Source organism: Haliotis rubra, unplaced genomic scaffold (assembly GCF_003918875.1).
Source record: "Haliotis rubra isolate DU_JTF1 unplaced genomic scaffold, ASM391887v1 Scf238, whole genome shotgun sequence".
NCBI classification, from domain to species: Eukaryota; Metazoa; Mollusca; class Gastropoda; order Lepetellida; family Haliotidae; genus Haliotis; species Haliotis rubra.
The window spans coordinates 1,338,467-1,365,652 of record NW_025766425.1 but is presented as its reverse complement, the minus strand read 5'-3'; the positions used below and the strand labels follow the sequence as shown (position 1 = coordinate 1,365,652).

Below are 27,186 nucleotides of genomic sequence, written 5' to 3'. Positions count from 1 at the left end.
CAGCTGTTTTAATACTGTAGTGGCGACCAGCTGTCTTATCACAATAGCTATCGACCAGCTATTTTATCACTGTAGCTGTAGACCAGCTGTTTTATCACTATAGCTGTGGACCAGCTGTTTTATCACTATAGCTGCAGACCAGCTTTTATCACTATAGCTGTGGACCAGCTGTTAATCACTATAGCTACAGACCAGCTTTTATCACTATAGCTACAGACCAGCTGTTTTATCACTATAGGTGTGGACCAGCTGTTTTATCACTGTAGCTGCAGACCAGCTGTTTATCACTATAGCTACAGACCAGCTTTTATCACTGTAGCTGCAGACCTGTAGACCAGCCGTTTTTCACTATAGCTTCAGACTAGCTGTATATCACTATAGCTACAGACCAGCTGTTTATCACTATAGCTGTAGACCAGCTGTTTTATCACTATAGCTGCAGACCAGCTTTTATCACTATAGCTGTGGACCAGCTGTTTATCACTATAGCTACAGACCAGCTTTTATCACTATAGCTACAGACCAGCTGTTTTATCACTATAGGTGTGGACCAGCTGTTTTATCACTGTAGCTGCAGACCAGCTGTTTATCACTATAGCTACAGACCAGCTTTTATCACTATAGCTACAGACCAGCTTTTATCACTGTAGCTGCAGACCAGCTGTTTATCACTATAGCTACAGACCAGCTTTTATCACTATAGCTACAGACCAGCTTCTATCACTGTATCTGCAGACCAGCTGTTTATCACTATAGCTGCAGACCAGCTGTTTTATCACTATAGATGTAGACGAGTTGTTTTATCACTATAGCTGCAGACCAGTTGTCTTATCATTATAGCTGTAGACCAGCTGTTTTATCACTATAGATGTAGAGGATTTGTTTATCACTATAGCTGCAGACCTGTAGACAAGCTGTTTATCACTATAGCTGTAGACCAGCTGTTTTATCACTATAGCTGTAGACCAGCTTTTATCACTATAGCTGCAAACCAGCTGTTTATCACTATAGCTACAGACCAGCTTTTATCACTATAGCTACAGACCAGCTTTTATCACTATAGCTACAGACCAGCTTTTATCACTATAGCTACAGACCAGCTTTTATCACTATAGCTGCAGACCAGCTTTTTTTATCACTGTAGCTGCAGACCAGCTGTTTATCACTGTAGCTGCAGACCAGCTGTTTATCACTATAGCTGCAGACCAGCTGTTTATCACTATAGCTGCAGACCAGCTATTTTGTCACTATAGCTACAGACCAGCTTTTATCACTGTAGCTGCAGACCTGTAGACCAGCTGTTTTTCACTATAGCTACAGACTAGCTGTATATCACTATAGCTACAGACCAGCTGTTTATCACTATAGCTGTAGACGAGCTGTTTTATCACTATAGCTGCAGACCAGCTTTTATCACTATAGCTGTGGACCAGCTGTTTATCACTATAGCTGTGGACCAGTTTTATCACTATAGCTACAGACCAGCTTTTATCACTATAGCTACAGACCAGCTTTTATCACTGTAGCTGCAGACCAGCTGTTTATCACTATAGCTGCAGACCAGCTGTCTTATCACTATAGATGTAGACGAGTTGTTTTATCACTATAGCTGCAGACCAGCTGTCTTATCATTAGAGCTGTAGACCAGCTGTTTTATCACTATAGATGTAGACGATTTGTTTATCACTATAGCTGCAGACCTGTAGACAAGCTGCTTATCACTATAGCTGTAGACCAGCTGTTTTATCACTATAGCTGTAGACCAGCTTTTATTACTATAGCTGCAGACCAGCTGTTTATCACTATAGCTACAGACCAGCTTTTATCACTATAGCTACAGACCAGCTTTTATCACTATAGCTACAGACCAGCTTTTATCACTGTAGCTGCAGACCAGCTGTTTATCACTATAGCTACAGACCAGCTTTTATCACTATAGCTACAGACCAGCTTTTATCACTATAGCTGCAGACCAGCTTTTTTATCACTGTAGCTGCAGACCAGCTGTTTATCACTGTAGCTGCAGACCAGCTGTTTATCACTATAGCTGCAGACCAGCTATTTTGTCACTATAGCTACAGACCAGCTTTTATCACTGTAGCTGCAGACCTGTAGAACAGCTGTTTTTCACTATAGCTACAGACTAGCTGTATATCACTATAGCTACAGACCAGCTGTTTATCACTATAGCTGTAGACCAGCTGTTTTATCACTATAGCTGCAGACCAGCTTTTATCACTATAGCTGTGGACCAGCTGTTTATCACTATAGCTACAGACCAGCTTTTATCACTATAGCTACAGACCAGATTTTATCTCTATAGCTACAGACCAGCTTTTATCACTGTAGCTGCAGACCAGCTGTTTATCACTGTAGCTACAGACCAGCTTTTATCACTATAGCTACAGACCAGCTTTTATCACTATAGCTGTAGACCAGCTTTTTTTATCACTGTAGCTGCAGACCAGCTGTTTATCACTGTAGCTGCAGACCAGCTGTTTATCACTATAGCTGCAGACCAGCTGTTTATCACTATAGCTGCAGACCAGCTATTTTGTCACTATAGCTACAGACCAGCTTTTATCACTGTAGCTGCAGACCTGTAGACCAGCTGTTTTTCACTATAGCTACAGACTAGCTGTATATCACTATAGCTACAGACCAGCTGTTTATCACTATAGCTGTACACCAGCTGTTTTATCACTATAGCTGCAGACCAGCTTTTATCACTATAGCTGTGGACCAGCTGTTTATCACTATAGCTACAGACCAGCTTTTATCACTATAGCTACAGACCAGCTGTTTTATCACTATAGGTGTGGACCAGCTGTTTTATCACTATAGCTGCAGACCAGCTTTTATCACTGTAGCTACAGACCAGCTGTTTATCACTATAGCTACAGACCAGCTTTTATCACTATAGCTACAGACCAGCTGTTTTATCACTATAGGTGTGGACCAGCTGTTTTATCACTGTAGCTGCAGACCAACTGTTTATCATTATAGGTACAGACCAGCTTTTATCACTATAGCTACAGACCAGCTTTTATCACTGTAGCTGCAGACCAACTGTTTATCACTATAGCTACAGACCAGCTTTTATCACTATAGCTACAGACCAGCTTTTATCACTATAGCTACAGACCAGCTGTTTATCACTATAGCTACAAACCAGCTTTTTTATCACTGTAGCTGCAGACCAGCTGTTTATCACTATAGCTGCAGACCAGCTGTTTTATCACTATAGCTGTAGACCAGCTGTTTTATCACTATGGATGTAGGGGCTTTAGCAGTGTAGCCACTATAACGCTGCAGTAACCGATCGTCTAGCAATATGACGATGGTCTGCAGATAATCAAGACTGAACCAGACAATCCAGTGATTTACATCGATCTACGCGATTTGGATACGATGACATGCATTAACCAAGACAGCCAGCCTGATCATCCGATCCCGTTAGTCCACTTAAAAGACAGTTTCTCAATGCCATTTTTCCAATTGCGCAACGATGCTCATGCTGTTGATCACTGGATTGTCTGGTCCAGACTCGATTATTTACAAAACGCCGCCATATAGCTGGAGTACTGCTGAGTGCGGCGTAAAACTAAACTCACTCAATGCCATTTACTTGCCTGTGTAGTTATCAGAAAAACCCTGACTCAGCAGGTTCCAAAATTATAACACACGCTGTTGTTTGCATAAGGAAATTTTTAATGGTAAAGAAATGGATAAAATAAGATTGTAATGATAAAATACATCATCATGAGGGAAACATGTACAATCAAAATGAATGTGAATGAAGTACAGTATAACTGTACAACGTGTGTCGGGTCTGCTGTACAGGTCAATCAGTTGACGCTCCATCTTTACAGTTCCAACACCTGTCCTTCCATCTGTACAGGTGTCTCACATGGTGAGACTGTACAGTTCATGCAGTTTTGAACTGTTATGGTACCACCGTTATAGCGTTTGAACAGTTGTGCAGAATCGATGCGATCAACTGTTCAGTTCAATAGTAACCAATATAGTAATTAAATGTACAGTTGAAACAGTTGTACACAAACACGGAGACCAACTACGGATAAAACAGTTGTACACCAACAGTGACATATTATGCTGTTAAACCAGCTGCACTTCAACACAGTTACAGCTGTTCAGCTGAAACAGTGGCATGCCAATAGTGAGTTACTGTACAGTTGAATCAATTGAACGTCAACATAGTTGTACAGTTGAAACAGCTGCACATCAATAGTTACAGCTGTACAGTTGAAACAGTTGCACATCAACACAGTGACAGCTGTACATTTGAAGTAGTTGCACATCAACACAGTGACAGCTGCACAGTTGAAAAAGCTGCACATCAATAGTTACAGCTGTACAGTTGAAACTGTTGCACATCAACATAGTGACAGCTGCACAGTTGCACATCAATAGTTACAGCTGTACAGTTGAAACAGTTGCACATCAACACAGTGACAGCTGCACAGTTGAAACAGTTGCACATCGACATAGTGACAGCTGTACAATTGAAACAGCTGCACGTGAACACAGTGGTAGCTGTACAGTTGAAACCGTTGCACAAAATACAATTACAACTGTACATTTGAAACAGTTGAATCAATTGCACATCCACACAGCTGTACAGTTGAAACAGCTACACATCAATAGTTACAGTTGTACAGTTGAAACAGTTGCACATCAACATAGTGACAGCTGTACAGTTGCACACAACATAGTGACAGCTGTACAGTTGAAACAGTTGCACATCGACATAGTGACAGCTGCACAGTTGAAACAGTTGCACATCGACATAGTGACAGCTGTACAGTTGCACACAACATAGTTACAGCTGTACAGTTGAAACAGCTGCACATCAATAGTTACAGCTGTACAGTTGAAACAGCTGCACACTAATAGTTACAGCTGTACAGTTGAAACAGTTGCACATTAACACAGTGACAGATGTACAGTTGAACTTGACATAGTGACCATTGTGCAGTTGAAGCAGTTGAACAACTACATCGCACCGTAACAGCTGTACAGTTGAAATACCAGTACATCAACATAGTGACAGCTGTTTTAAAGCGGTATCAGACATAACTATACAGCCATACATAACTGATGGCAAACATTCCCCTAATTACAGTTCAATCAGTTAATGCAGCACAGGTTGCAGGAACCTCTCAAGTGCAACAGCTGTACATTCAGTCCACTGAATGCCTCCAGAATCTACCCTGTACATTTCATGGTCCGTCAATTGTATAGCCACGTTGATGATTGTTCCAACAACACTACGTCCTATAACTTTGGTCCAGACAAAAAATAACCCTAATCAACCTGTGGTGTAACAACCTGTAACAACAAACTTAACTATACACAAACAACAATTATTAAAGAAAATACCAATGCTTTTTAAGTATTCCCTTTTCAGATTCAAGTTAATCACCTCTAAATACCTTCACCGTGTATGCTGCACCGACAAATTTGTCTCTTTGACTAAAGCCACCGCACTCACCGAATTAGATGTACCCATCACTGGATCGTTATAAGATGAACCCTTGCCAAGCGGTTGTAATGGGCTAAGTATTGAATACATGATTGGTATGACAAATTCGGTCAGGTCTACGTTATATTGGTGGGCCAAATCCGGACAGTCCCGTCACAATCAGTCCCTTTCCGTTTAACAATCCTCAACAAACTTGGTTTACTACGAGCTTGACGTCATTTCCGGCACTGTTCACACAAACTTGGTTTACTACGGGCGTGACGTCATTTCCGGCACAGTTCACGCAAGCTTTGTTTACTATGATCATGACGTCATTTCCGGCACTGTTCACACATATTTGGTTTACTACGAGCATGACGTCACTTCCGGCACTGTTCACACAGGCTTGGTTTGCAAGAAGCGTGACTCTAACTCCGTCTATTAATGTCATACTACTGGGACCCCGCACCCCGTTGACATTCTTGCGTTGGAGACGCTAACGTCTTTGTGCAATAAAACCTCTTTCAAACGAAAACACGAGGAATTGTCACAATATGACGCTTCATACGCTATTCGAGAGAAAGATCATCCTTTTCGGCGACTACTGTGATGGGACATGAAAGTAACGTCTTGTTGGGCCGAGGCTAATGCAGTGTTGCGATGGTAGGTTTTGTAGGGGAAAATGGTAATACTTTCCGGAGACTTTCATAAGTTTGAGCTTTATAAAGACAAACAAGAGGATTTCCGTACTGGCTTATGGTTTTGGATTGCGGACATTTCGTCACTCGGTCGAATTCTTTCTACATGTATTGAAGAACTTCTTAATTAACCTAAAAATGGACTTGTATTGGTTCATAATAAAAACTTGGTCATATTTTATGTCCTCAAACACATTATAAATCTGAAATATGGCTTATATCACCGTTTAAAATATTCTGATTTAGTCATAGTAAGATCCATTGGATTACATTTTTTTTCAAAGTAATCTTAATTGTCGGCGGTTTGATCTATATCTTTTTCTGAGCTTTCGACTTTCAAAATCAGCGGATCCGTATACGAAACAAAGAAATGTAAAGCCACATGGACGTGTAGCATTTCATTGATGACGTCATTCTACTTCCGGATCACCTTGTCCTACGACAACTTTCATCTATCTCGAAACAAACCAGAATCTCTAAACAGGTTACAGTGTCATATTTGCAGACCTTCAAATAAAATGCATATTAGTAACATAAAAATAGTAACAACAGTAACAGATTGATCGTACACACGTACCAGTGCATAAGTTGATATAAGAATAATACATGTAAAAGGCCAACAATGAAAAATAGTATGTACATCAATCACGCATTGTTCATGCTAAAACATAACCAAAATTGCCCGATCCGGGCCAGCAAGAGCATCAGCAGGGCCCGTAACATGGATACTAACGTGTTTTCCTACAACTAGGGGCTGACTGCACGCGATAAATCTTGAAAACTACACTTTACAGTAACAACGAACACATAACCGACGTCAACATGACAAGTTGACAACCCTCTTTGTTGACAATTGTTGATCACTAAAGCAGTTGCTAGGCAACCAAAAGTGTCTATGCCTGTACAAAAAACTACGATGGTTCAATAATAGCATCGGGCACGTTGGAAAAACGAAATACAGCAAATATCGTTGTGTCGAACGGATGTCAGGAAGTAAAGGTAGATCCCTGCGCAGGTGTTATCAAATAGTTATTTAAACTCTGATGTGTCGAATTAAGGGTTACGTCGAAGTCAATTGCCAGTCCTTAACATTCCAGCTCGAATGTACTCTGATAAATGGATCTTGCATAGAAACTCCAGCTCAGTTTTCAGTTATGACGAACCGCGGATAACTCGAAGCACATACGCAGTTCCCTTCAACTTCGACACAAAGGTATTTGAGTGTATTTTCGTATGTAAGAACTCAAGTTTAGTTTGTTCTGAACTTAATTCTATGTATAGTACATTTTGTTATATATCGCTTAATATTCTGTAATAACATTGCATTGACTTCGCCTGTTATATCTCTTAATGATAACAGCACAGTCCCTGTGGAAACAGAACACCGTTATAGGAAAAAATGTTTTGTGCAACGGATTGGCCCATGTGATGATTTAACAAAACGAAAAAAAATGATAACTGTGCTTATGAAAATAGATTCAGCAGAACAGTTGAATGTAAAATTATCAAAATAAATAAACAGCCTTATATGTCATACAGGTGATTCAGGTGACAAAGCAATTTTCTTCGAAAATATATTTCACAGTCGCTGAAAAATATTGTCATTTAACTCCATTAGGACACTTATACTACTGTTTCAGTTGATACCTGAATACTTCGCTAACCATCTACCAGAAACTAACGTTGCCTGGCAACAAGAAATATACATATACGTTGATTATGCATAATTTATTTAATATTCTCAACAATCATTTGATTATGCCTTGTACAATATATCCATGTATACGTCTGAAGCATATACTTCATATGTATATGCAAAGTAACTTAACTGGGAAAGTATATTCCTATGTTGTAGCGTATACCCAAATCCTACATTCTTGAAACTATGACTAACGTCGGCGTTAACAAAGGTGAGGAATCTATATGAGGGGCGACGGAGAGGACATCGGGCGATCCTTTGTCAGTCGGAAGGCTGTCAAATCACTTGGAAGTATTGTCTTATGAGTGAGTGAGTGAGTTTGGTTTTACGCCGCTTTTAGCAATATGCCAGCAATATCACGGCGGGGGACACCAGAAATGGGCTTAACACATTGTACCCATGTGGGATCGAACCCGGGTCTTATTGTCTTATGAAGATACAAGCATGAATTAATAGTACAGGTGGGATAGATGGGTGTTTAACCCGGAGAGAAAATATCATGAACTTTGTAGGGTCCGAAACTGTTTATGGTTCGTACCAAAGATGTAAGATAGAAGATAGGAAGTAAATTCTTAATTAAGTAAATTAAAACACAAATTCCTAGTTTGCGGGACACTTAAACAGTTTAATTGTTGCCTGCTTTTGAGTGAGGTTGTATTACAAAAATAATTAACACAGTAGGTTTGCTGGAAAATACGTGATAGGTTTAGGTACCTTGGTTTTTGTTAAAGTAATCGGTATGTCCTGTGTTAAATGTGTTTTAGCCTGAAGGTTAATGGAATATAGAGTTACAAAAGTGATCACAACCCGTGAACAAGGCAGTTAAGAGGATCACGCAGGGAGAGGGAGAAGGGAGAAAACTGATCCCCGGGACGGGTGGTCAACATGGAACAATAGGGTAGGGGTTTGGAGCTAGTTTGAGCCTCGGGCCGTGATGTCGGCGGATTGAATAGATCCCGTCTGCATGCATGTGCTGGAAGATGGGACAGGGATTAGATGGGTTCAACGGTATGACAAGATATTACGAGTGGAGGGTTGAGGTTGAGGTTGGGGTTCGGGTTGAGGTTGGGGTTGGGATAGGTGCGTGTAAAGATGGCCCGGGTCAGTGACTGGGTTGGGGTCACACGCAATATGGCATGCAGCTGGAGACGTTAATCCTTGGTGTTGTACTGGACGCTAAATGGGAAAGAGGTTAGTTCGTTTGTTGTTTTACGCCGCACTCAGCAATATTCCAGCTATATGGCGGCGGTGTGTAAATTACCGAATTTGGACCAGGCAATCCAGTGATTAACAGCATGAGCATCGATCTACGCAATTGGGATACGAAGACATGTGTCAACCAAGTGAGCGAGCCTGACCACCCGATGCCGTTAGTCGCCTCTTGGGAAAGAGGTACTGGTGTGAATGGTTTACCGGCAAATTCGGTCACAGAGAGCTGCTATTGACTCAAGACTTACTTCACCCTTCTTTACCTGTTTAACGAAACTTAGTTTTTCTAATGCATCACATTGCACTGTATCAAGTGAATCTACTCAAACGGTCAACTCCAAACATAACGAACTCAAAGAGCGTCTGGTCACAATCATTTCGATACACCCGAAACTTGTTATTCAGTTATTTCGACTCATGGGTAGTAAAACTAGTTTGATCATAGCCTACTAATCGTAAAACTGACTTCGTTACATCCGTTTCAACAATCTGACTCACCATAGCACAAAAAGGACAACCTTTTATGCGTTGGATCTCGTCTTACCAAATCTATATAATTCTACCATTCTACCATGGCTAGTATGCACCGATATGTAACAGAACTGATATCAAACAGTGTTATTTATTAACGGTGCTCAACACAACGAAAAGAAGAAAACACTATAATACGCTTTGCAATTCTGCTACAGTATATTGCTGTGAAGCCCCACAAAATAGAAAATAGTCGTAGAAATATGGCTCAACAAGGAATTATGTACATAACAACGACGTATCAGAGACTCCACGGCCTCCAAGACAAAACAGGAACACCTGGTGACCTTCACCTTGTACCGAGACCCCTGACATGGCGTCTCCAGTAAAACCCACGTGATCAAAATGTTGCAACAGTAACAGCAGTTGTTCACATATATTTAGAGTTACCTCCCCTCTAAGCAACAACCACAATTGTAGTTTAAATGTCGGCAATGAAAACACGCATTTCTACATCTACCATATGGTTTTAAGAGAAAGAAAATTTATATTTTTTTAGTGACTATCTGTCGACTTCAGTTTTCAGTTGGCATTTCCGGTCGATCGACTCCTCCTTCCGGTTCAATCCTCTGCTTCATGAAGATATTCTTGCTGGGAACCTTGGGTTTGCCAGGAAGGGTCTTCCGGTCCTAGAACAAGAAGGGTGGGTTAAACTATAAGTTAAGGTATTTTAGCCATGTTCTTTGGTTTCACCAAAGTGGTACCGGGACCATTTCTATTTCTGCTCCCGCATTAAGCTAATCCGCCGTGATGTTCCTGGAATATTGCTACAAGCGGCGTCAAACTAAACTAAACTCACTCACTCACTCACCCCGCCGTGACTTAACTGGAAAACTGTTCAAAGCCACAAGAAACAAACCTCGTTCATTTACTACTGGCTCTACCGCCTCCGTGGTACAGTGGTTAGAGCGTCCGCCCGGAGAGCGGAAGGTCGCGGGTTCGATCCCCGACCGCGTCATACCAAAAGACGTTTAAATATGGTACTTGTTGGTCCCTGCCTGGCGCTCGGCATTAATGGGTACAACAAGGACTGGTCGGTTCGGAGTCAGTATAATGTGTCTGAGTGGGGTATTTCTGCTTCACTGCGGCATGGTATCTCAGTGGGCTAGCACTATAAAACTAGCTTCAGTCTGGGCTAGTACAAGCAGCCCCACATACACATACACACGCATGCACGTCGTCATATGAGCGAAATATTCTCAAGCACGACGTTAAACCCAATTTCACCTCACCTCACTTCACCTCACATGAATAACATTGATTGATTGTTGTTTAACGCCGCACTCGGCAATATGCCAGCTTCATGACGTTGGTCTGTAAACAATCGAGTGATCAGCAGCATGAACATCGATCTACACAATTGGGATACTATGGCACGTGTCAACCAAGTCAGCGAGCCTGACCACCCGATCCCGTTAGTCGCCTCTTACGATAAGCATGGGTTGCTGAAGATCAGTATTCTAACCCGGATCTTCGCGGGTTAATAACATGTACATTAAGCGCGTAAGTATTGTTTTACGGCGCCTTTGGTAACATTCTAGCATTATCACCACGGGGGACATCACAAATAGAGTGAATAAGGTTCTACTCACAGAGGCAGGAATGGGCGTGGCTACTTCCTTCACCGCGTCGGGTTTGGCGGGCTTGTCAGTAGAGTTTATGTATTTCAGCGCACGTTTGCTTGAGTCACGTGACCTGTCTGTCACCTCTGAACTTTTCTGAATACTAACGCCAAAGATGTCTTCGTGGAATCTGTTTGCATCCTGAGAGAGAGAATAATGAGACCCCATAATGTCTGCCCGACGCATATATAAAATATTAGATGCATTCAAAGGGAGAGTACTCTTTCCTTTCTGGTTCGTGTTTTTGTATGTTGCTCAGGAACCGTTCATATTTTATGGCTAGGGGGGTTGATGAATATTTTAAGAGGGAGTCACCCATTTTGTTCTGGGGAGGTAGGGGGTTAATCAATTTTGTACATTTGTACTTCGTGGGGTCAGCAATTTTGTAGATATTAAAAAAATATGCTTAAAAATTGTGGGAAGGGGAGGGGCATTGAGTTTGTACATGACATGCAGGGGGCACTTACAATGCCATAAATCATGAACGGTCCCTTGAAGCCCCACCTAGCAGTACCCCAGCTATTTAACGGAGGACTTCAAATAACATACAGTGGACCAGACAATCCAGAGAGTGACATCATGAGCATCGATGCCTAGACTCAGAATACGATGATCCCGCCAGTTGCCCCTAACAACCATTGCCCGATTATCACAGCAGCACAATGCTGTCACAGGAAGTGACGTGTATTTCATGGACATATCTGAAAAAATTGAAATACTTCAGAGATATTTGTCAGCTTACCCTCAGTTTGAGGACGAAGGCTCTAGCACTCTCTGGCGTTAATCCACCTTCCTCTGTAAGGATCCGCTCCAGGGTTCGTGTGACGTCATCCGCCATCGATACGTCGCCACACACGTAGAAATGCCCCCACGCTTCATTATAGCGTCACATACACTCTTGGCGTTCGTGTGTAGTATATCCTGCACGTACACCTAAAGAAACACACAAGACTGTATAGACAAGAGAACATATCGTACTACGGAATCGTAATCGTGATCTGGGTACACGAGTGAGTTTTGCTTTACGTCGGCGGGGGACACCTGAAATTGGTTTACACGATGTACTCATGTGGCGAATCAAACCCGGGCCTTTGGCGTGACAAACGAGAGCTTTAACCACTAGGCTACCCCACTGTCTCCACAATACACAATTTCGTCAGGTTTCACAAAGCACGGAAATCTACCATGTATCTCTCATGTTTATGATTCCCTGGGAGTCGGCAGAATCTACCATCGAAGAAAATTTAAGTACTGTGTTTTCATTCATAAATCAAATATCCGAAAACAAGTGTGAAGACTGACTGACTGACTGAGTTTGGTTTTACGCCGTTTTTAGCAATATTCCAGCAACATCACGGCGGGGGACTGAAATGGGCTTCACACATTGTACCCGGGTTTTCGGCGTGACGAGCCAACGCTTTAACCACTAGGCTACCCCACCGCCCCCCTAGTGTGAAGGGAAAATGAACAATCGTCATAGAAGTCGTTAAAGAACACGCACATCTTATAATTAAATAACGTTATCAAAGGTTGAAAGAAAACCATGTTCCATGGATAGTCAACTTCTTTGTTTCAATGGGTACGACGTTTCGGTGTAGGTACTAAAACCGTTATCAAGAAAGTGATTCGGTGTTAGTACCTACACCGAAACGTCGCACCCATTGCAATAAAGAAGTTGACTATCCATAGAACTTGGTTTTCCTTCATCTATACAACTTCTAAAATGCCTCTCAAAGAAGTTTTCAAAGGTTGTTCTGGGTACACCTGCATCAATGGTGGTGGCATGAGGACTACTGCTATCGCTAGGAGTGAGTGAGTGAGTTGAGTTTTACGCCGCTTTTAGCAATATTCCAGCAATATCACGGGGACACCAGAAATGGGCTTCACACATTGTACCCATGTGGAGAATCGAACCCGGGTCTTCGGCGTAACAAGACGCTTTAACCACTAAGCTAACCCACCGCCCCATATCGCTTCGTAATTGTATCCTAGGAAATTGGATTTCAACGAAACTGTCATAAGCAACTATTTGTCAGTGTGGTTGTCCGTCCTTACCTTGGACTTGCCCGGTTCTCGAGACAGGGCCACGTAATAGTCGGACATGACGCTTTCCTCTTTCAGCTGCTTCAACTCCGACCCAAATATATTGTCCTCCGTTGACATCCGGCAGCCGAAATACATGTACATGTCTCCCCAGCCCCGCTTCTCGCCGTCTGGAAGCAGTCACAATCGCTCATCAGACACAAGACCCAACTCCACCATGTTGCTGGAATGTGGCTGAGTGCAGTGTTAAACAATACACCAAACAAAAACAAAAACTAACTTGATATAGCAACATCAGTTTTCAGAGCCAGTAGTAAAAAAACGAAGTTTGTTTCTTGTGGCTTTGAACAGTTTTCCAGTTAAGTCACGGCGGGGTGAGTGAGTTTAGTTTGACGCCGCTTGTAGCAATATTCCAGGAACATCACGGCGGATTAGCTTAATGCAGGAGCAGAAATAGAAATGGTTCCGGTACCACATTGGTGAAACCATAGAACATGGGTATATTGTCGATTGCAAACCGACCTCATATTTTATTTCTGTCACGACCAAATGTTTCAACTACACCTCTATGACATTGGTTGGAATATTGTACGTCGGTAGCTTTCAGCGAAAATGGTGCTGTTAAAAAGTGATTTTGTTTTAAAATTTTAATATCGAATATGTCAATCTGTTATTGATGTCCCTTTCTTAAGCTTAATCAGCTTTGTGAATACGCTGCCAGGGTATCAAAGCAGAATGTATATATGGAAAACACGGTGATTGGATGCACGGGTGAAGGAAGGCGTTTCGTACGGTGTATATGTGTAAAGGACGCCAAGGCTGGTCCATTTTTAAAGACTATTTCTGTTTCACGGGCATGGTGAACACTGCTGAATGGAGGTTGCCATTTATGGTACATATGGATTTTAGAAATGGTAAAAGGAAGCGAAACCGAGTATAACAAAAGTTAAGTAAGCAACGAAACGAAATAAAACGTTTGGGATGAAAATGTAAAAGATATGTAAAAGGTCCTGTTTCCATTTATAAACGAAATCGCTAAAAACAACGTCTGTAACTTTTGAAACTACAAAAGGAATATTGATTAAATTATTAATCATAACAACAAGATGCACTAGTGTGATGCTGCGATAAGACATTGGGTCTCTCAGATTGTCAGCTCCAGACTTAGGGGTAGTTAATGATCCCCTGGGCCCATTTGGAGGGTACATGACCATGTAGAAAACAGTTTATGAAGATAATCTATACAGATGTCATTTGTCAAAACATCAACTGGAAGATTATGGAAACCCGGTAATTTCCCTCTCTTAGCTTGACTTAGTGTCATCAGTAAATAGTCAAAGTTTTCAACTCCTAAGGGATGAAATGAGACTAAACAGTAAAGCCGTGAGAAAATTAACTTGGTATCCCGACTCAAGGTAGTAATTAGCCAAAAGTGTCATCGGCAAATTGTCAAAGTTTTCAACTCCTAAGAACTAAGGGATGAAATGAGACTCAACAGTAAAGTTTTAAGCTACAATCATTAACTTCACACATTCACTGATATCCTAACAGGGAATGTGTGTAATGGAACACCAATAAAATCAGTAATTTCATGAAATCCCTGGAAATTTTAGGGAATACATGTAATCCCTGGGGGTCACAGTGATTTCGCGAAATCACTGAATCTTTCAGGGATTACGTGAAATCCCTGGTTTCACACATTCCCTGTAACATATACAACACACTGCATTATGGAGGATGTACCCGAGATAACAAAGTACTCACGTGTGGGGACCGGGTGCATATCTCGGTCCACCTTCCGCTGTTGCCAGAAGCTTCGGAACGGTGCGATACCCGTGCCTGGACCCACCATCACCATCGGCAACGTGCTGTCCTCGGGTAGCCGGAAGTTGGGGGCACTGTGGGTAATAAACGTTGACTGTAACATCTAACGTCTACATGATTGCCGCAACAGGGAACAAGAATGAAGTCAAAAGCTCACGGATATCCGCCATCACCGCCGCTATCGACAATGCTTGAAGCGCTCGTGCTCTCGCTGTGGGTTACATTTTGTTTGGTTGTTTGTTTGTTGTTTAACTCTGCATTCAGCAATATTTCAGCTATATGTCGGCGGTCTGTAAATAATCGCGTGACAATCCGGTGATCAACAGCATGAGCATCGATATACGCAACTGGGATATGATGTCATGTGTCAACCAAGTCAGCGAAACTGATCACCCGATTCCGTTAGTCGCCTCTGTTGACAAGCATGGGTTATTGAATTCTAACATGGATCTTCATGGGTCCTGTGGGTTCGGACAAGGTAAAGGAGATTGCAGAAAGCAGAGTGCTCCACCCATGCATTTAACAAATTAAACCTGTGAAAAATTATCCTTTTGTCCCATGCCTGTGTTTTGACATGTAACCATGTTCAGTACAGATTCAGTTGTAAAATGTTCAATTAACCAGCTCGCCAGCTATCTCAGTCATTGCGATATTATTTTTGAAAACACTGAATACAAATTATTTGTTTATTAAACTGATTCTGTCCTTGAAATTGCCTTCAGTTCCAACGACATGTTCTGAAAAGTAATGATTTATGTGTCCTAAAGAAATTGTTTGACTTCTTTCTCTAGAGAAGAAAATGTAAGCTGACAAATATTTACACAAGCTAGAGTGGATAGATACGAGACAAAAATGGATTTCATTTTTATCATCCGGCAATGGTTCCAGCGAAAGTTTTCTCGAGTTACGTGCGCATCAGACTTTGACATCCTGACATGCGCAGATCGACGTTTGGATACAGTGACACAAATAAAGACTTCCGCTTTAAACTTGCTTGTAGCTATGTAACTGATTGTAGCTATGTAGAGACTACTCACGCTCTAATAGCACAGGGAACAATTTCACCGACATCGCACGTATTGAGCCAACAGGAACACACACCCTCGTGAACAGGGCCAGCACCACCTGCAACACCACGACATCAACGACTACAGGTTTGAATTCATCATTTATGTTCTGAAACGGTTTATGTGAAATGGCATATGTTTGTTACCAAATAGAACCCGAAATCTCTACGAAGCATATGCATTCAAACATATACATTGGGTGTTTTGACACTTCCACTGTCCAAAGGACACAAATCGTAAACATCAATAGGTGTAAAATATTATTTAACAAAATATGAGTAAATGAAATAGGAAATATTTCGCTGAATATATTTCCCTAAAAATACTTGTCAAAGCAACTGAGAACATCTACTAACAGACCACTGGATAAATCGACAAGCGTTTGAAGGTTAATATCTAGTGCTATCCATTGCAAATAAAATATAATCAAAAGCTACATATGCAACATAACGGCATGTGAAATGATCAATTACAATCCGATCCCTTATTTATTGCCTTGAGTATATGTTATATCTGGCTACCTTGTGTCCTGTACTTGACGACAGCGATGGTGGTGTGGACCTCCCCTGGGTAGACGCAGGGGGAGGAGCTGATGCTGTAGTAACGCTGCTGGAGGAGGGGGAGCTGCGTCATCAGCAACGACGGCGGAACCTTGAGGGAGGGGAACTCGTCCAGAACCTCCACCAGGGTGGGCATATTGTCATACTTCCAGTCCTCGTAGGCGCTGGATTCCTGTAAATAATTCAGATTTTGCTTTTAGGGTTTACAGATCATGAGCTCAAACATCAAGATGGTGGGTAGAAAAATATATATCATTAAAAATTATAATTTCAAATATATTTTTGTGATTTTCTCAAAACCTCATCCAAGGTGGGCATATTGTCATTCTTCCAGTCCTCATATGCGCTTGACTCCGGTACATGGTTGCAGAGTTTGTTTTAGCGTTCACAGATCATGAGCCCCGAAATTCAAGACGGTGGGTAGAAAAATATATATTTTTGAAAATCATAATTTTAAATATATATTTGTGATAATCTCAAAATGTTAGGTAAGTGGAGACAATCGGCGGAAGGAGGATGATCATTGAGCGATGTGTTTTGAAGCTTTTACAAGTTTTAATTTAAGAATATTAAATAATATTTTCAAAATGTTAGCAACAGTAAAAGTGAATTGTAATAACCTTGTACTTATTACTAGTGAGTGGAATTTGAAGATATACAACTGCTTTTCATTTAGTTTCATGTTTCACTTGTTTTTTTAGTCGAGATTTTGTAAAGTATATTAAAACGTGTAATGTCTGGAACATAACGCCATCTAAGCATACTGATAAAGAAAATCGTGAGTGATGCTTTCCCTCGGGATGTGTATCACTTTGACGAACTTAAGCGGGCGGTGGGGGTAACCCAAGTGTTAAAGCGTTCGTCTCTCGTCACGCCGAAGATCCGGGTTCGAATCCCCACATGGGTACAATGTGCGAAGCCCATTCTGGTGTCCCCCGCCGTGATGTTGCTGGAATGTTGCTAAAAGCGGCGTAAAACTCATTCACTCACGAACTTAAGATCGGGTGTTATGCTGACACATCAATCATTTCGCAATACGTGCTCTTGCGTAAAAAAGATTACCTGAACGTACAATTCTTTGAAATCATAAATCGAAAGAGTGTGACCATTTACCAACCACAAAAATAGCAGTTAGTGTTAGAGTTAGAATAAATATTTCAAATCAATAGAAGAAAAAAATACAATATCTAAGGTATTGCTCTTTGAGTATGATTAACTTTATAAGTGACAGGGGCGGTGGGGTAGCCTAATGGTTAAAGCGTTGGCTCGTCACGCCGAAGACCCGGGTTCGAATCCCCACATGGGCACAATGTGTGAAGCCCATTTCGGGTGTCCCCCGCCGTGATGTTGCTGGAATATTGCTAAAAGCGGCGTAAAACCAAACTCAGTCAGTCAGTCAGTTATAAGTGACAAATTTTACGGGCGTTTCCAGCAATAGCTAATTTCGTTCTCTGACTACTCACACTCGATAATAGCTCTAGCCTTTCTTTGTCCTCGTCACGTGTTGCTAGAGTACCCAGTAGCTTGAGCAGGGCCTGAGAGGGGGGCGTGGTCACGTCCAGATACCTCGTGAACCCCGTCCGCAGTGAACATTGGGGCATCTTCTCAAACTTCATCCAGTTCTTTACAGACCCTAAGCAAAGAGTAAGGGTCAGCATGTCAAAATAACAAAGCATAACCAATAAAAGATGGAATGCCTACTGAATGGTTTTAGCCCTATTGTTGGAAGATGTTCAATCACGAGTCAAAATAGGATTATGTAAGTTCTGATATTGCTGGGTCGGTGGGGTAGCCTAGTGGTTAAAGGGGGCGGTGGGGTAGCCTAGCGTTCGCTCGTCACGCCGAAGACCCGGTTCGATTCCCCCCATGGGTACAATGTGTGATGCCCATTTCTGGTGCCCCCGCCGTGACATTGCTGGAATATTGCTAAAAGCAGCGTAAAACAGTACTCACTCACTCACTAGTGGTTAAAGCGTTCGCTCGTCACGCCGAAGACCCGGTTCGATTCCCCACATGGGTACAATGTGTGAAGCCCATTTCTGGTGCCCCGCCGTGATATTGCTGGAATATTGCTAAAAGCAGCGTAAAACCAAACTCACTCACTCACACTCTGATATTGCTTGGTATTCGTCTTAATACAAAGTTTAACATTGATTGCTGAAGCCAGATGTAAAAGCGGATTATCATACCGAGAGGAGTTGCCTTCTCCTGAAGGATCTCCGTCTTTACGACTTGGTCGGGAGGGGGCGCATTGTGCAGGCGAGCCAAGATGGCCTCCACAAGTTCTGGCGAATTGGCAGGGAAGATTCCGATGTGGTCGCCAGGGTGGTACGTCATTTCAATGGCTTCCTGGGTATCAAGGCGAACCAAAATAGTCTCTCGGCTGGAAAACATAGGAGGAAAACGTTAGTCAAAAGACGCGGGAGTGTGTAACAATTGTGTTGCGGAACGAAACCCAGGGTAGGTGCTCTGTGTGTTGTATGGAATATTTCACATTTGACAATTACCCTGGTATTTTAACACATACATTTAATATAAGATAAGATAAGATAAGATAAGATAAGACTGACTGACTGAGTTTGGTTTTACGCCGCTTTTAGCAATATTCCAGCAACATCACGGCGGGGGACACCAGAAATGGGCTTCACACATTGTACCCATGTGGGGATTCGAACCCGGATCTTCGGCGTGACGAGCCAACGCTTTGACCACTAGGCTACCCCACCGCCCCGATAAGATAAGATAAGATAAGATAAGATAAGATAAGATAAGATAAGATAAGATAAGATAAGATAAGATAAGATAAGATAAGATAAGATAAGATAAGATAAGATAAGATAAGATAAGATAATGCTTTATTGCCCGAAAGGGAATTTGGTGTACATCAGAGTTGAGAACATAAGAAAACAACATTTAAGACATGAGCAGCAACAATGACATTGACTGCATAGTAAACAACATTATTTATAAGACAAACATCTAACAATAAATATACTAAGAGAATAATGTTTAAGACTTGTTTAAACGGATATGCTAACTGGTGTAAAAGAGTGTTTACTTCTCTTTGACTTTACATTTGGTAAAAGATACCTACTGCCAGATGGTAAAAGTGTATAACAAGGGTTTAAAACATGTGTTGGGTCTTGTAAGATTCTGACAGAAAGGTTTAAAACTGATGACATGTACAGGGTGTCTAAACTATCAAAATGACAACAAGCAATTTTACCTGCAACTTTAACAATCCTCTTTAATTTGTTCTTATTTTGAAGCGACAGAGGTCCATACCAACACTGCATAGAAAATGTTAAAATGGTGTGCAGTGCAGTGTCGTGCGGCGGTAAGCAGTTCGCATTGCGGTGCTTGGTGTGTGTTGTGCGCAGCAGAGACATGGTCTCTGTGCGCAGGTACCAGAGTTGGCTGGTTGGTTTGTTGTTTTACGCCGCACCCAGCAATATTCTAGCTATATGGCGGCGGTCTGTAAATAATCGAGTCAGGACCAGACAATCCAGTGATCAACAACATGAGCATCGATCTCCGCAATTGGTGTACGATGACATTTGTCAACCAAGTCAGCGAGCCTGACCACCCGACCCCGTTAGTCGCCTCGACAAGCATGGGTTACTGAAGATCAATTCTACCCGGATCTTCACAGGTCAACAGGTGGAAGAATGAGTTAGTGTAAGCACTCACGGTGACTCCGGGGTCTGCAGCTGTGTCCTCTCAATCACCTTACACGGCATCACGGTTTTACTGTGGAGCTTGGCAAGTGCTGGGGAAAAGACGTTCAGAACATTAATAAATACAACCGTACACCGATGTGTCGAAGCTGAAGGGCCAACGTAAATGCTTGGAATTATCCGAGACTCGACACAACCGAACGAAGACGTAATGCTCAGAGAAACAACTTTTGCAATGTAAGTTCGACACATCAAAGTTCGAGACAATAGTGTTTCGCTTTAGATGTAGTATTAACGAACATTACAAGGTTGTGCGGTTAAAACACCGTTACAGGTGTTTATATCCCATCTGAACAGTTTGACTACAAGGTTATCCCAACTTAAAACCCTGAATATTTTAAACGTACCAAGTCTTGAACTATTTTGTAAAACACCCTTTTCGGAAAAATTACAATCAACACGGCGAGATATCACAGTCCCATATTTTTCGAAACGTAATGTGGAATGTTTTATATTCCCATAAAAACATTTACTTGGCTGACTGGCGTTGACCTTGTTGAAGACTTCTTTGATGGGCATTTTAGAAGTTGAGTTGATGAAGAATGATGACAATTTTTATAGATATACAACTTCTTTTATTCGTTGTCAATCAATTGGCATCACTTGCTTGACAACAACATTAGAATCTATGTCGAAACGTCGCCCTCCACAGAATAAAAGAAGTTGTATGTCCATAAAGATTGTCATCATTCTTCATTCCTATTGAAGACATTGTAAACACCGATCTGGCCAGAAATCAACGAGGACTATTCAGCAGTAGCGCCGCATTTAACTGTACAGGATTGCGTCCCTTAGAAGTTCCAGAAATCGCTGATCGTGGGAAGCTCATTCCGGTTCTCCCCGTTTACTTTATGGCTATCGCTTTTTAGAACCGTGTTTCACCAAAGCTGTTAAGCTTTAAACCTCAGTCATCTGCTGTCCCTAATCTTCTAGCTTACATGCCATTATGTTATTGAAATACTGTTTAAATAGGCGTTGAGTCTGACTCACTCACTCACTCTACCTACCTTCACAGATGTCCTGTTCCTTCTCGTTGTCCATGGGCGTGATGCGGAACTTGCCCGGTGTCCACGTATTGTCCGCACTGGACAACGCCCCCTCTACCTCCGACATGTTGATGTCGTCGCCGAGGCAGAAGGTGTCACAGGCGGCCTGTATAGTGAATACCGGGTATAGAATGACAAAGCATCGATATACGGTTCGTGTTAATTGTTTCAATACAGCATTAAGTACTAGTGCGTTTAATTCTCAGTAATATTTATACTGTATGACGTCGTCCTGTAAATAATCAAGCTTGAAGTAGAATTTTCCGTGGTTGATATCAAGTACATATAACACGCTGTAGCTCTCGAAGACAAACAGCAAAGACAAAGTCACATTTACGACATATGTCCTGTCCCTTTGTGTCTCTGATTTACGACATATGTCCTGTCCCTTTGTGTCTCTGATTTACGACATATGTCCTGTCCCTTTGTGTCTCTGTCTCAGATTTACGACGTTATGGTCATTTCCGTTGTGTATCTGACACACATTAACGACAATATCTTCATTCTCTTGGTGTTTCTGATACACATTTACGACAATATCGCCATTCTCTTGGTGTATCTAACTCACATTTACGACAATATCGCCATTCCCCGGGTGTCTCTGACTCACATTTACGACAATATCGCCATTCCCCGGGTGTCTCTGACACACATTTACGGCAATAACGCCATTCCCCGGGTGTCTCTGACTCACATTTACGACAATATCCCCATTCCCCGGGTGTCTCTGACTCACATTTACGACAATAACGCCATTCCCCGGGTGTCTCTGACTCACATTTACGACAATATCCCCATTCCCATGGTGTATCTGACACACATTAACGACAATATCTTCATTCTCTTGGTGTTTCTGATACACATTTACGACAATATCGCCATTCTCTTGGTGTATCTAACACACATTTACGACAATATCGCCATTCCCCGGGTGTCTCTGACTCACATTTACGACAATATCGCCATTCCCCGGGTGTCTCTGACACACATTTACGACAATAACGCCATTCCCGGGTGTCTCTGACTCACATTTACGACAATATCCCCATTCCCCGGGTGTCTCTGACTCACATTTACGACAATAACGCCATTCCCCGGGTGTCTCTGACTCACATTTACGACAATATCCCCATTCCCATGGTGTCTCTGACACACATTTACGACAATAACGCCATTCCCCGAGTGTCTCTGACTCACATTTACGACAATATCCCCATTCCCATTGTGTCTCTGACACACATTTACGACAATAACGCCATTCCCCGGGTGTATCTGACTCACATTTACGACAATATCTCTATTCCCTGTGTGTCTCTGACATATGTCCAGTCGATTGGTCAGTTGACTCACCTTGAAGACCCCTTGCGCCCAGTTCCGGAAGGACTCCTCCTGTCCACACAGCTCGTCTCCCTCCCCGATCTCATATATCTTCTCTCCCCCCAGCTCCCTCAGCACTGTGTCCACATAGTGGCCGAAGGCACAGAAGCTTGGGTAGGCCCGTGACCCCAGGCCGAACACCGAGAATCTGCAACACCATGCAATAACCTATAACATGTTGTCAGGGTAACTTGCAAAAGAACTGCGGCTGAACTGAGGTGCCAATATTTGTTATACAGAGTTGTGGCCGTTTCCAGTATCAGGATCCGCTAGTCCGATGTAACGATTCATTTTGCCCCGTATTAAAATGTATCTTGCTAGCACCAATGGTAAATGCTTTTGGATGCTTTCATCCTTCATTCTTTTGCCTCGCCATGACGTAACTGAAGTACAGTTCTGACAAGCCCTATATACAACTCTTGAAAGATTGTGCATTTGATGAATGCTGTAGTACTACATCAGCATTATATCATGTTATAATGATGCTAGATCTGCTTACATATTGCTGCAGCAGTGAGTTAAGTTTACGCCGCGCTCAGCAATATCCCAACTATATGGCACCGATCTGTAAATAATCGAGTCTGGACCAGACAATCCAGTGATCAACAGCAAGAGCATCGATCTGCGCAATTGGGAACCGATGACATGTGTCAACCAAGTCAGCGAGCCTGACCACCCGATCGTCTTAGTCGACACGACAAGCATGGGGTACTGAAGATCAATTCTAACCCGGATCTTCACGGGTAAATGTTGCTGCTTTTACGCTGAATAAAGTTATCTTAATGTAGCTTTAATTGTGCTGGCAACAACGGTATGAAACAATCAGATATGCTGTGGAGTACAGCTGTAAAGATGTTGAGTGAAGCGTACCTGATGTTGCCAAGAGGACCAGTCTCCATCTTGAGGTTGTCGTCATCGTTGTCGCCGTTCAAGGAGCTGTCGTTACTGGGGCGGATATCTTTGTCACTGGACGAGCTCATGCGGTACATGGAGGACTTCAGGTCTCCGCTGTGGAGGACGAGTTAATGTTAACACACAATACTGACAGTAACAGGCCAAAGATGAAAGGTCATGTTCTCAATTTTAGTACTACAGTTGTATGATGTTTTCAATTTTAGTACTACAGTTGTATGATGTTTTCAATTTGAGTACTAATTGTATGATGTTTTCAATTTGAGTACTAATTGTATGATGTTTTCAATTTCAGAACTTCAGTTGCATGATGTTCTCAATTTGAGTACTACAGTTGCATGATGTTTTCAATTTCAGATCTTCAGTTGCATGATGTTCTCAATTTGAGTACTACAGTTGCATGATGTTTTCAATTTTAGTACTACAGTTGTATGATGTTTTCAATTTGAGTACTACAGTTGCATGATGTTTTCAATTTCAGAACTACAGTTGTATGATGTTCTCAATTTGAGTACTACAGTTGCATGATGTTTTCAATTTAGAATTCAGTTGTATGATGTTTTCAATTTTAGTACTACAGTTGTATGATGTTTTCAATTTTAGTACTACAGTTGTATGATGTTCTCAATTTGAGTACTACAGTTGTATGATGTTCTCAATTTGATTACTACAGCTGTATGATGTTTTCAATGTTAGTACTAATTGTATGATGTTTTCAATTTTAGTACTAATTGTATGACGTTTTCAATTTGAGTACTACAGTTGTATGATGTTCTCAATTTCAGTACTTATTGTATGATGTTTTCAATTTAAAGTACTTAGTTGTATGATGTTTTCAATTTTAGTACAGTTGTATGATGTTTTCAATTTGAGTACTACAGTTGTATGATGTTTTCAATTTGAGTACTACAGTTGTATGATGTTTTCAATTTTAGTACTACAGTTGCATGATGTTCTCAATTTGAGTACTACAGTTGTATGATGTTTTCAATTTTAGTACTACAGTTGTATGATGTTCTCAATTTTAGTACTACAGTTGCATGATGTTTTCAATTTTTAGTTTTCAGTTGTATGATGTTTTCAATTTGAGTACTACAGTTGTATGATGTTTTCAATTTTAGTACTACAGTTGTATGATGTTTGTATCAATTTTAGTACTACAGTTGTATGATGTTTTCAATTTTAGTACTACAGTTGTACAATTTGAGTACTACAGTTGCATGATGTTTTCAATTTTAGTACTACAGTTGGATGATGTGTTCAATTTTAGTACTACAGTTGTATGATGTGTTCAATTTCAGTACTTCAGTTGCATGATGTTTTCAATTTGAGTACTACAGTTGTATGATGTTTTCAATTTTAGTACTACAGTTGTATGATGTTTTCAATTTGAGTACTACAGTTGCATGATGTTTTCAATTTGAGTACTACAGTTGTATGATGTTTTCAATTTTAGTACTACAGTTGCATGATGTTCTCAATTTGAGTACTACAGTTGCATGATGTTTTCAATTTGAGTACTACAGTTGCATGATGTTTTCAATGTTTTTGCAATTTGAGTACTACAGTTGTATGATGTTTTCAATTTTAGTACTACAGTTGTATGATGTTTTCAATTTCAGAACTACAGTTGCATGATGTTTTCAATTTGAGTACTACAGTTGTATGATGTTTTCAATTTGAGTACTACAGTTGTATGATGTTTTCAATTTTAGTACTACAGTTGTATGATGTTTTCAATTTGAGTACTACACTTGTATGATGTTCTCAATTTCAGTACTTCAGTTGTATGATGCGTTCAATTTTAGTACTACAGTTGTACGATGTGTTCAATTTTAGTACTACAGTTGTATGATGTTCGCAATTTCAGTACTACAGTTGCATGATGCTTTCAAATTGAGTACTACAGTTGTATGATGTTTTCAATTTTAGTACTACAGTTGTACGATGTGTTCAATTTTAGTACTACAGTTGTATGATGTTTTCAATTTGAGTACTACAGTTGTATGATGTTTTCAATTTTAGAACTACAGTTGCATGATGTTCTCAATTTTAGTACTACAGTTGTATGATGTTTTCAATTTTAGTACTACAGTTGTATGATGTTTTCAATTTTAGTACTAATTGTATGATGTTTTCAATTTGAGTACTACAGTTGTATGATGTTTTCAATTTTAGAACTAATTGTATGATGTGTTCAATTCAGTACTACAGTTGCATGATGTTCTCAATTTTAGTACTACAGTTGTATGATGTTTTCAATTTTAGTACTAATTGGATGATGTTTTCAATTTGAGTACTACAGTTGTATGATGTTTTCAATTTTAGAACTAATTGTATGATGTTTTCAATTTTAGTACTACAGTTGTATGATGTTTCAACTTGAGTACTACAGTTGTATGATGTTTCAACTTGAGTACTACAGTTGTATGATGTTTTCAATTTGAGTACTACACTTGTATGATGTTTTCCATTTGAGTACTAATTGTATGATGTTTTCCATTTGAGTACATGACGTGTCTAGCTTGAGTACCTACAGATAAAAGACACGAGTTTCAGTTTGATTGCTGATGTTAAATGATAGTTTCAATCTGACTACTAAAGACAATAATGCTTAAAATTCGAATGCTAAAGATAGCTAAAATGTACAATCTGAACAGTGAAGGTAATTAAAACTTTAAAACATTTAAAGCCATATTTGTAACTTGAGTGCCCAGGATGACATTTTCAGTTGAATTGCTAAAGATGCTGACGAAGAAATGTTGCGAGGAACAATTTAGAAAGAAATAGCTGGAACGTCCTTTGATACTACTGCAATTGAAAACTATTTCTAGTAATATCAGTCCTGATTTCACCATTAATGTTACATACGTATGCAATGGAAAAGGTTATTTAAAAAAACTGTTTTAGAAAGACACAACATCTCTCCCACGTACATAGATCTGAGTTGCACAATACTGGGAATTCGAGCTGCCCTTTCATTACGTAAGGAAATACGCTGTTCAAAAGCACTGGTAAGTGCCATTTTACAACTCTTCATTCACTTCGTAAGATGTGACAAAGGTTTAACGTCGCACTCAGCAATATTCTAGCTATATGACGGCGGTCTGTAAATAATCGAGTCTGGACCAGACAATCCAGTGATTGATATCATGACCACGGTGGGGCGCGGAGGGCGAGCTTTTGCTAAGGCGCCAGGCTAGTGATCCAGCGAGGTTGAGGTGCCAGGATCGAGCCTACCTGTGACCGGGTGTAAAAACCTTGGAGTCAACTTTGTGTGCAGCCTCTTTCCGTGTTGTCACAACCCCTAGTGTACAGTACACAGCCCTGTGCATGACAAGATGGTGGCCACATGAATACGTGCAAACACCTAGTT

The 27,186-nt window shown here is 41.0% G+C and overlaps 1 protein-coding gene across 1 annotated transcript in view; it reads right to left on the bottom strand.

The window, feature by feature from the left end:
• Window positions 1-7,409: 7,409 nt before the first annotated feature.
• LOC124278491 (nitric oxide synthase, brain-like) overlaps window positions 7,410-27,186 on the bottom strand; it is an 84,412-nt gene continuing 64,635 nt past the window's right edge. The window contains 14 exon segments of the mRNA XM_046714195.1: window positions 7,410-10,251; window positions 11,215-11,385; window positions 11,987-12,114; window positions 12,117-12,177; window positions 13,300-13,457; window positions 15,052-15,185; window positions 16,149-16,236; window positions 16,700-16,910; window positions 18,202-18,371; window positions 18,928-19,121; window positions 20,429-20,507; window positions 21,483-21,627; window positions 22,872-23,046; window positions 23,769-23,906. Of these exon segments, the coding sequence (XP_046570151.1) occupies window positions 10,138-10,251; window positions 11,215-11,385; window positions 11,987-12,114; window positions 12,117-12,177; window positions 13,300-13,457; window positions 15,052-15,185; window positions 16,149-16,236; window positions 16,700-16,910; window positions 18,202-18,371; window positions 18,928-19,121; window positions 20,429-20,507; window positions 21,483-21,627; window positions 22,872-23,046; window positions 23,769-23,906 (1,966 nt within the window). The 3' untranslated portion in view covers window positions 7,410-10,137.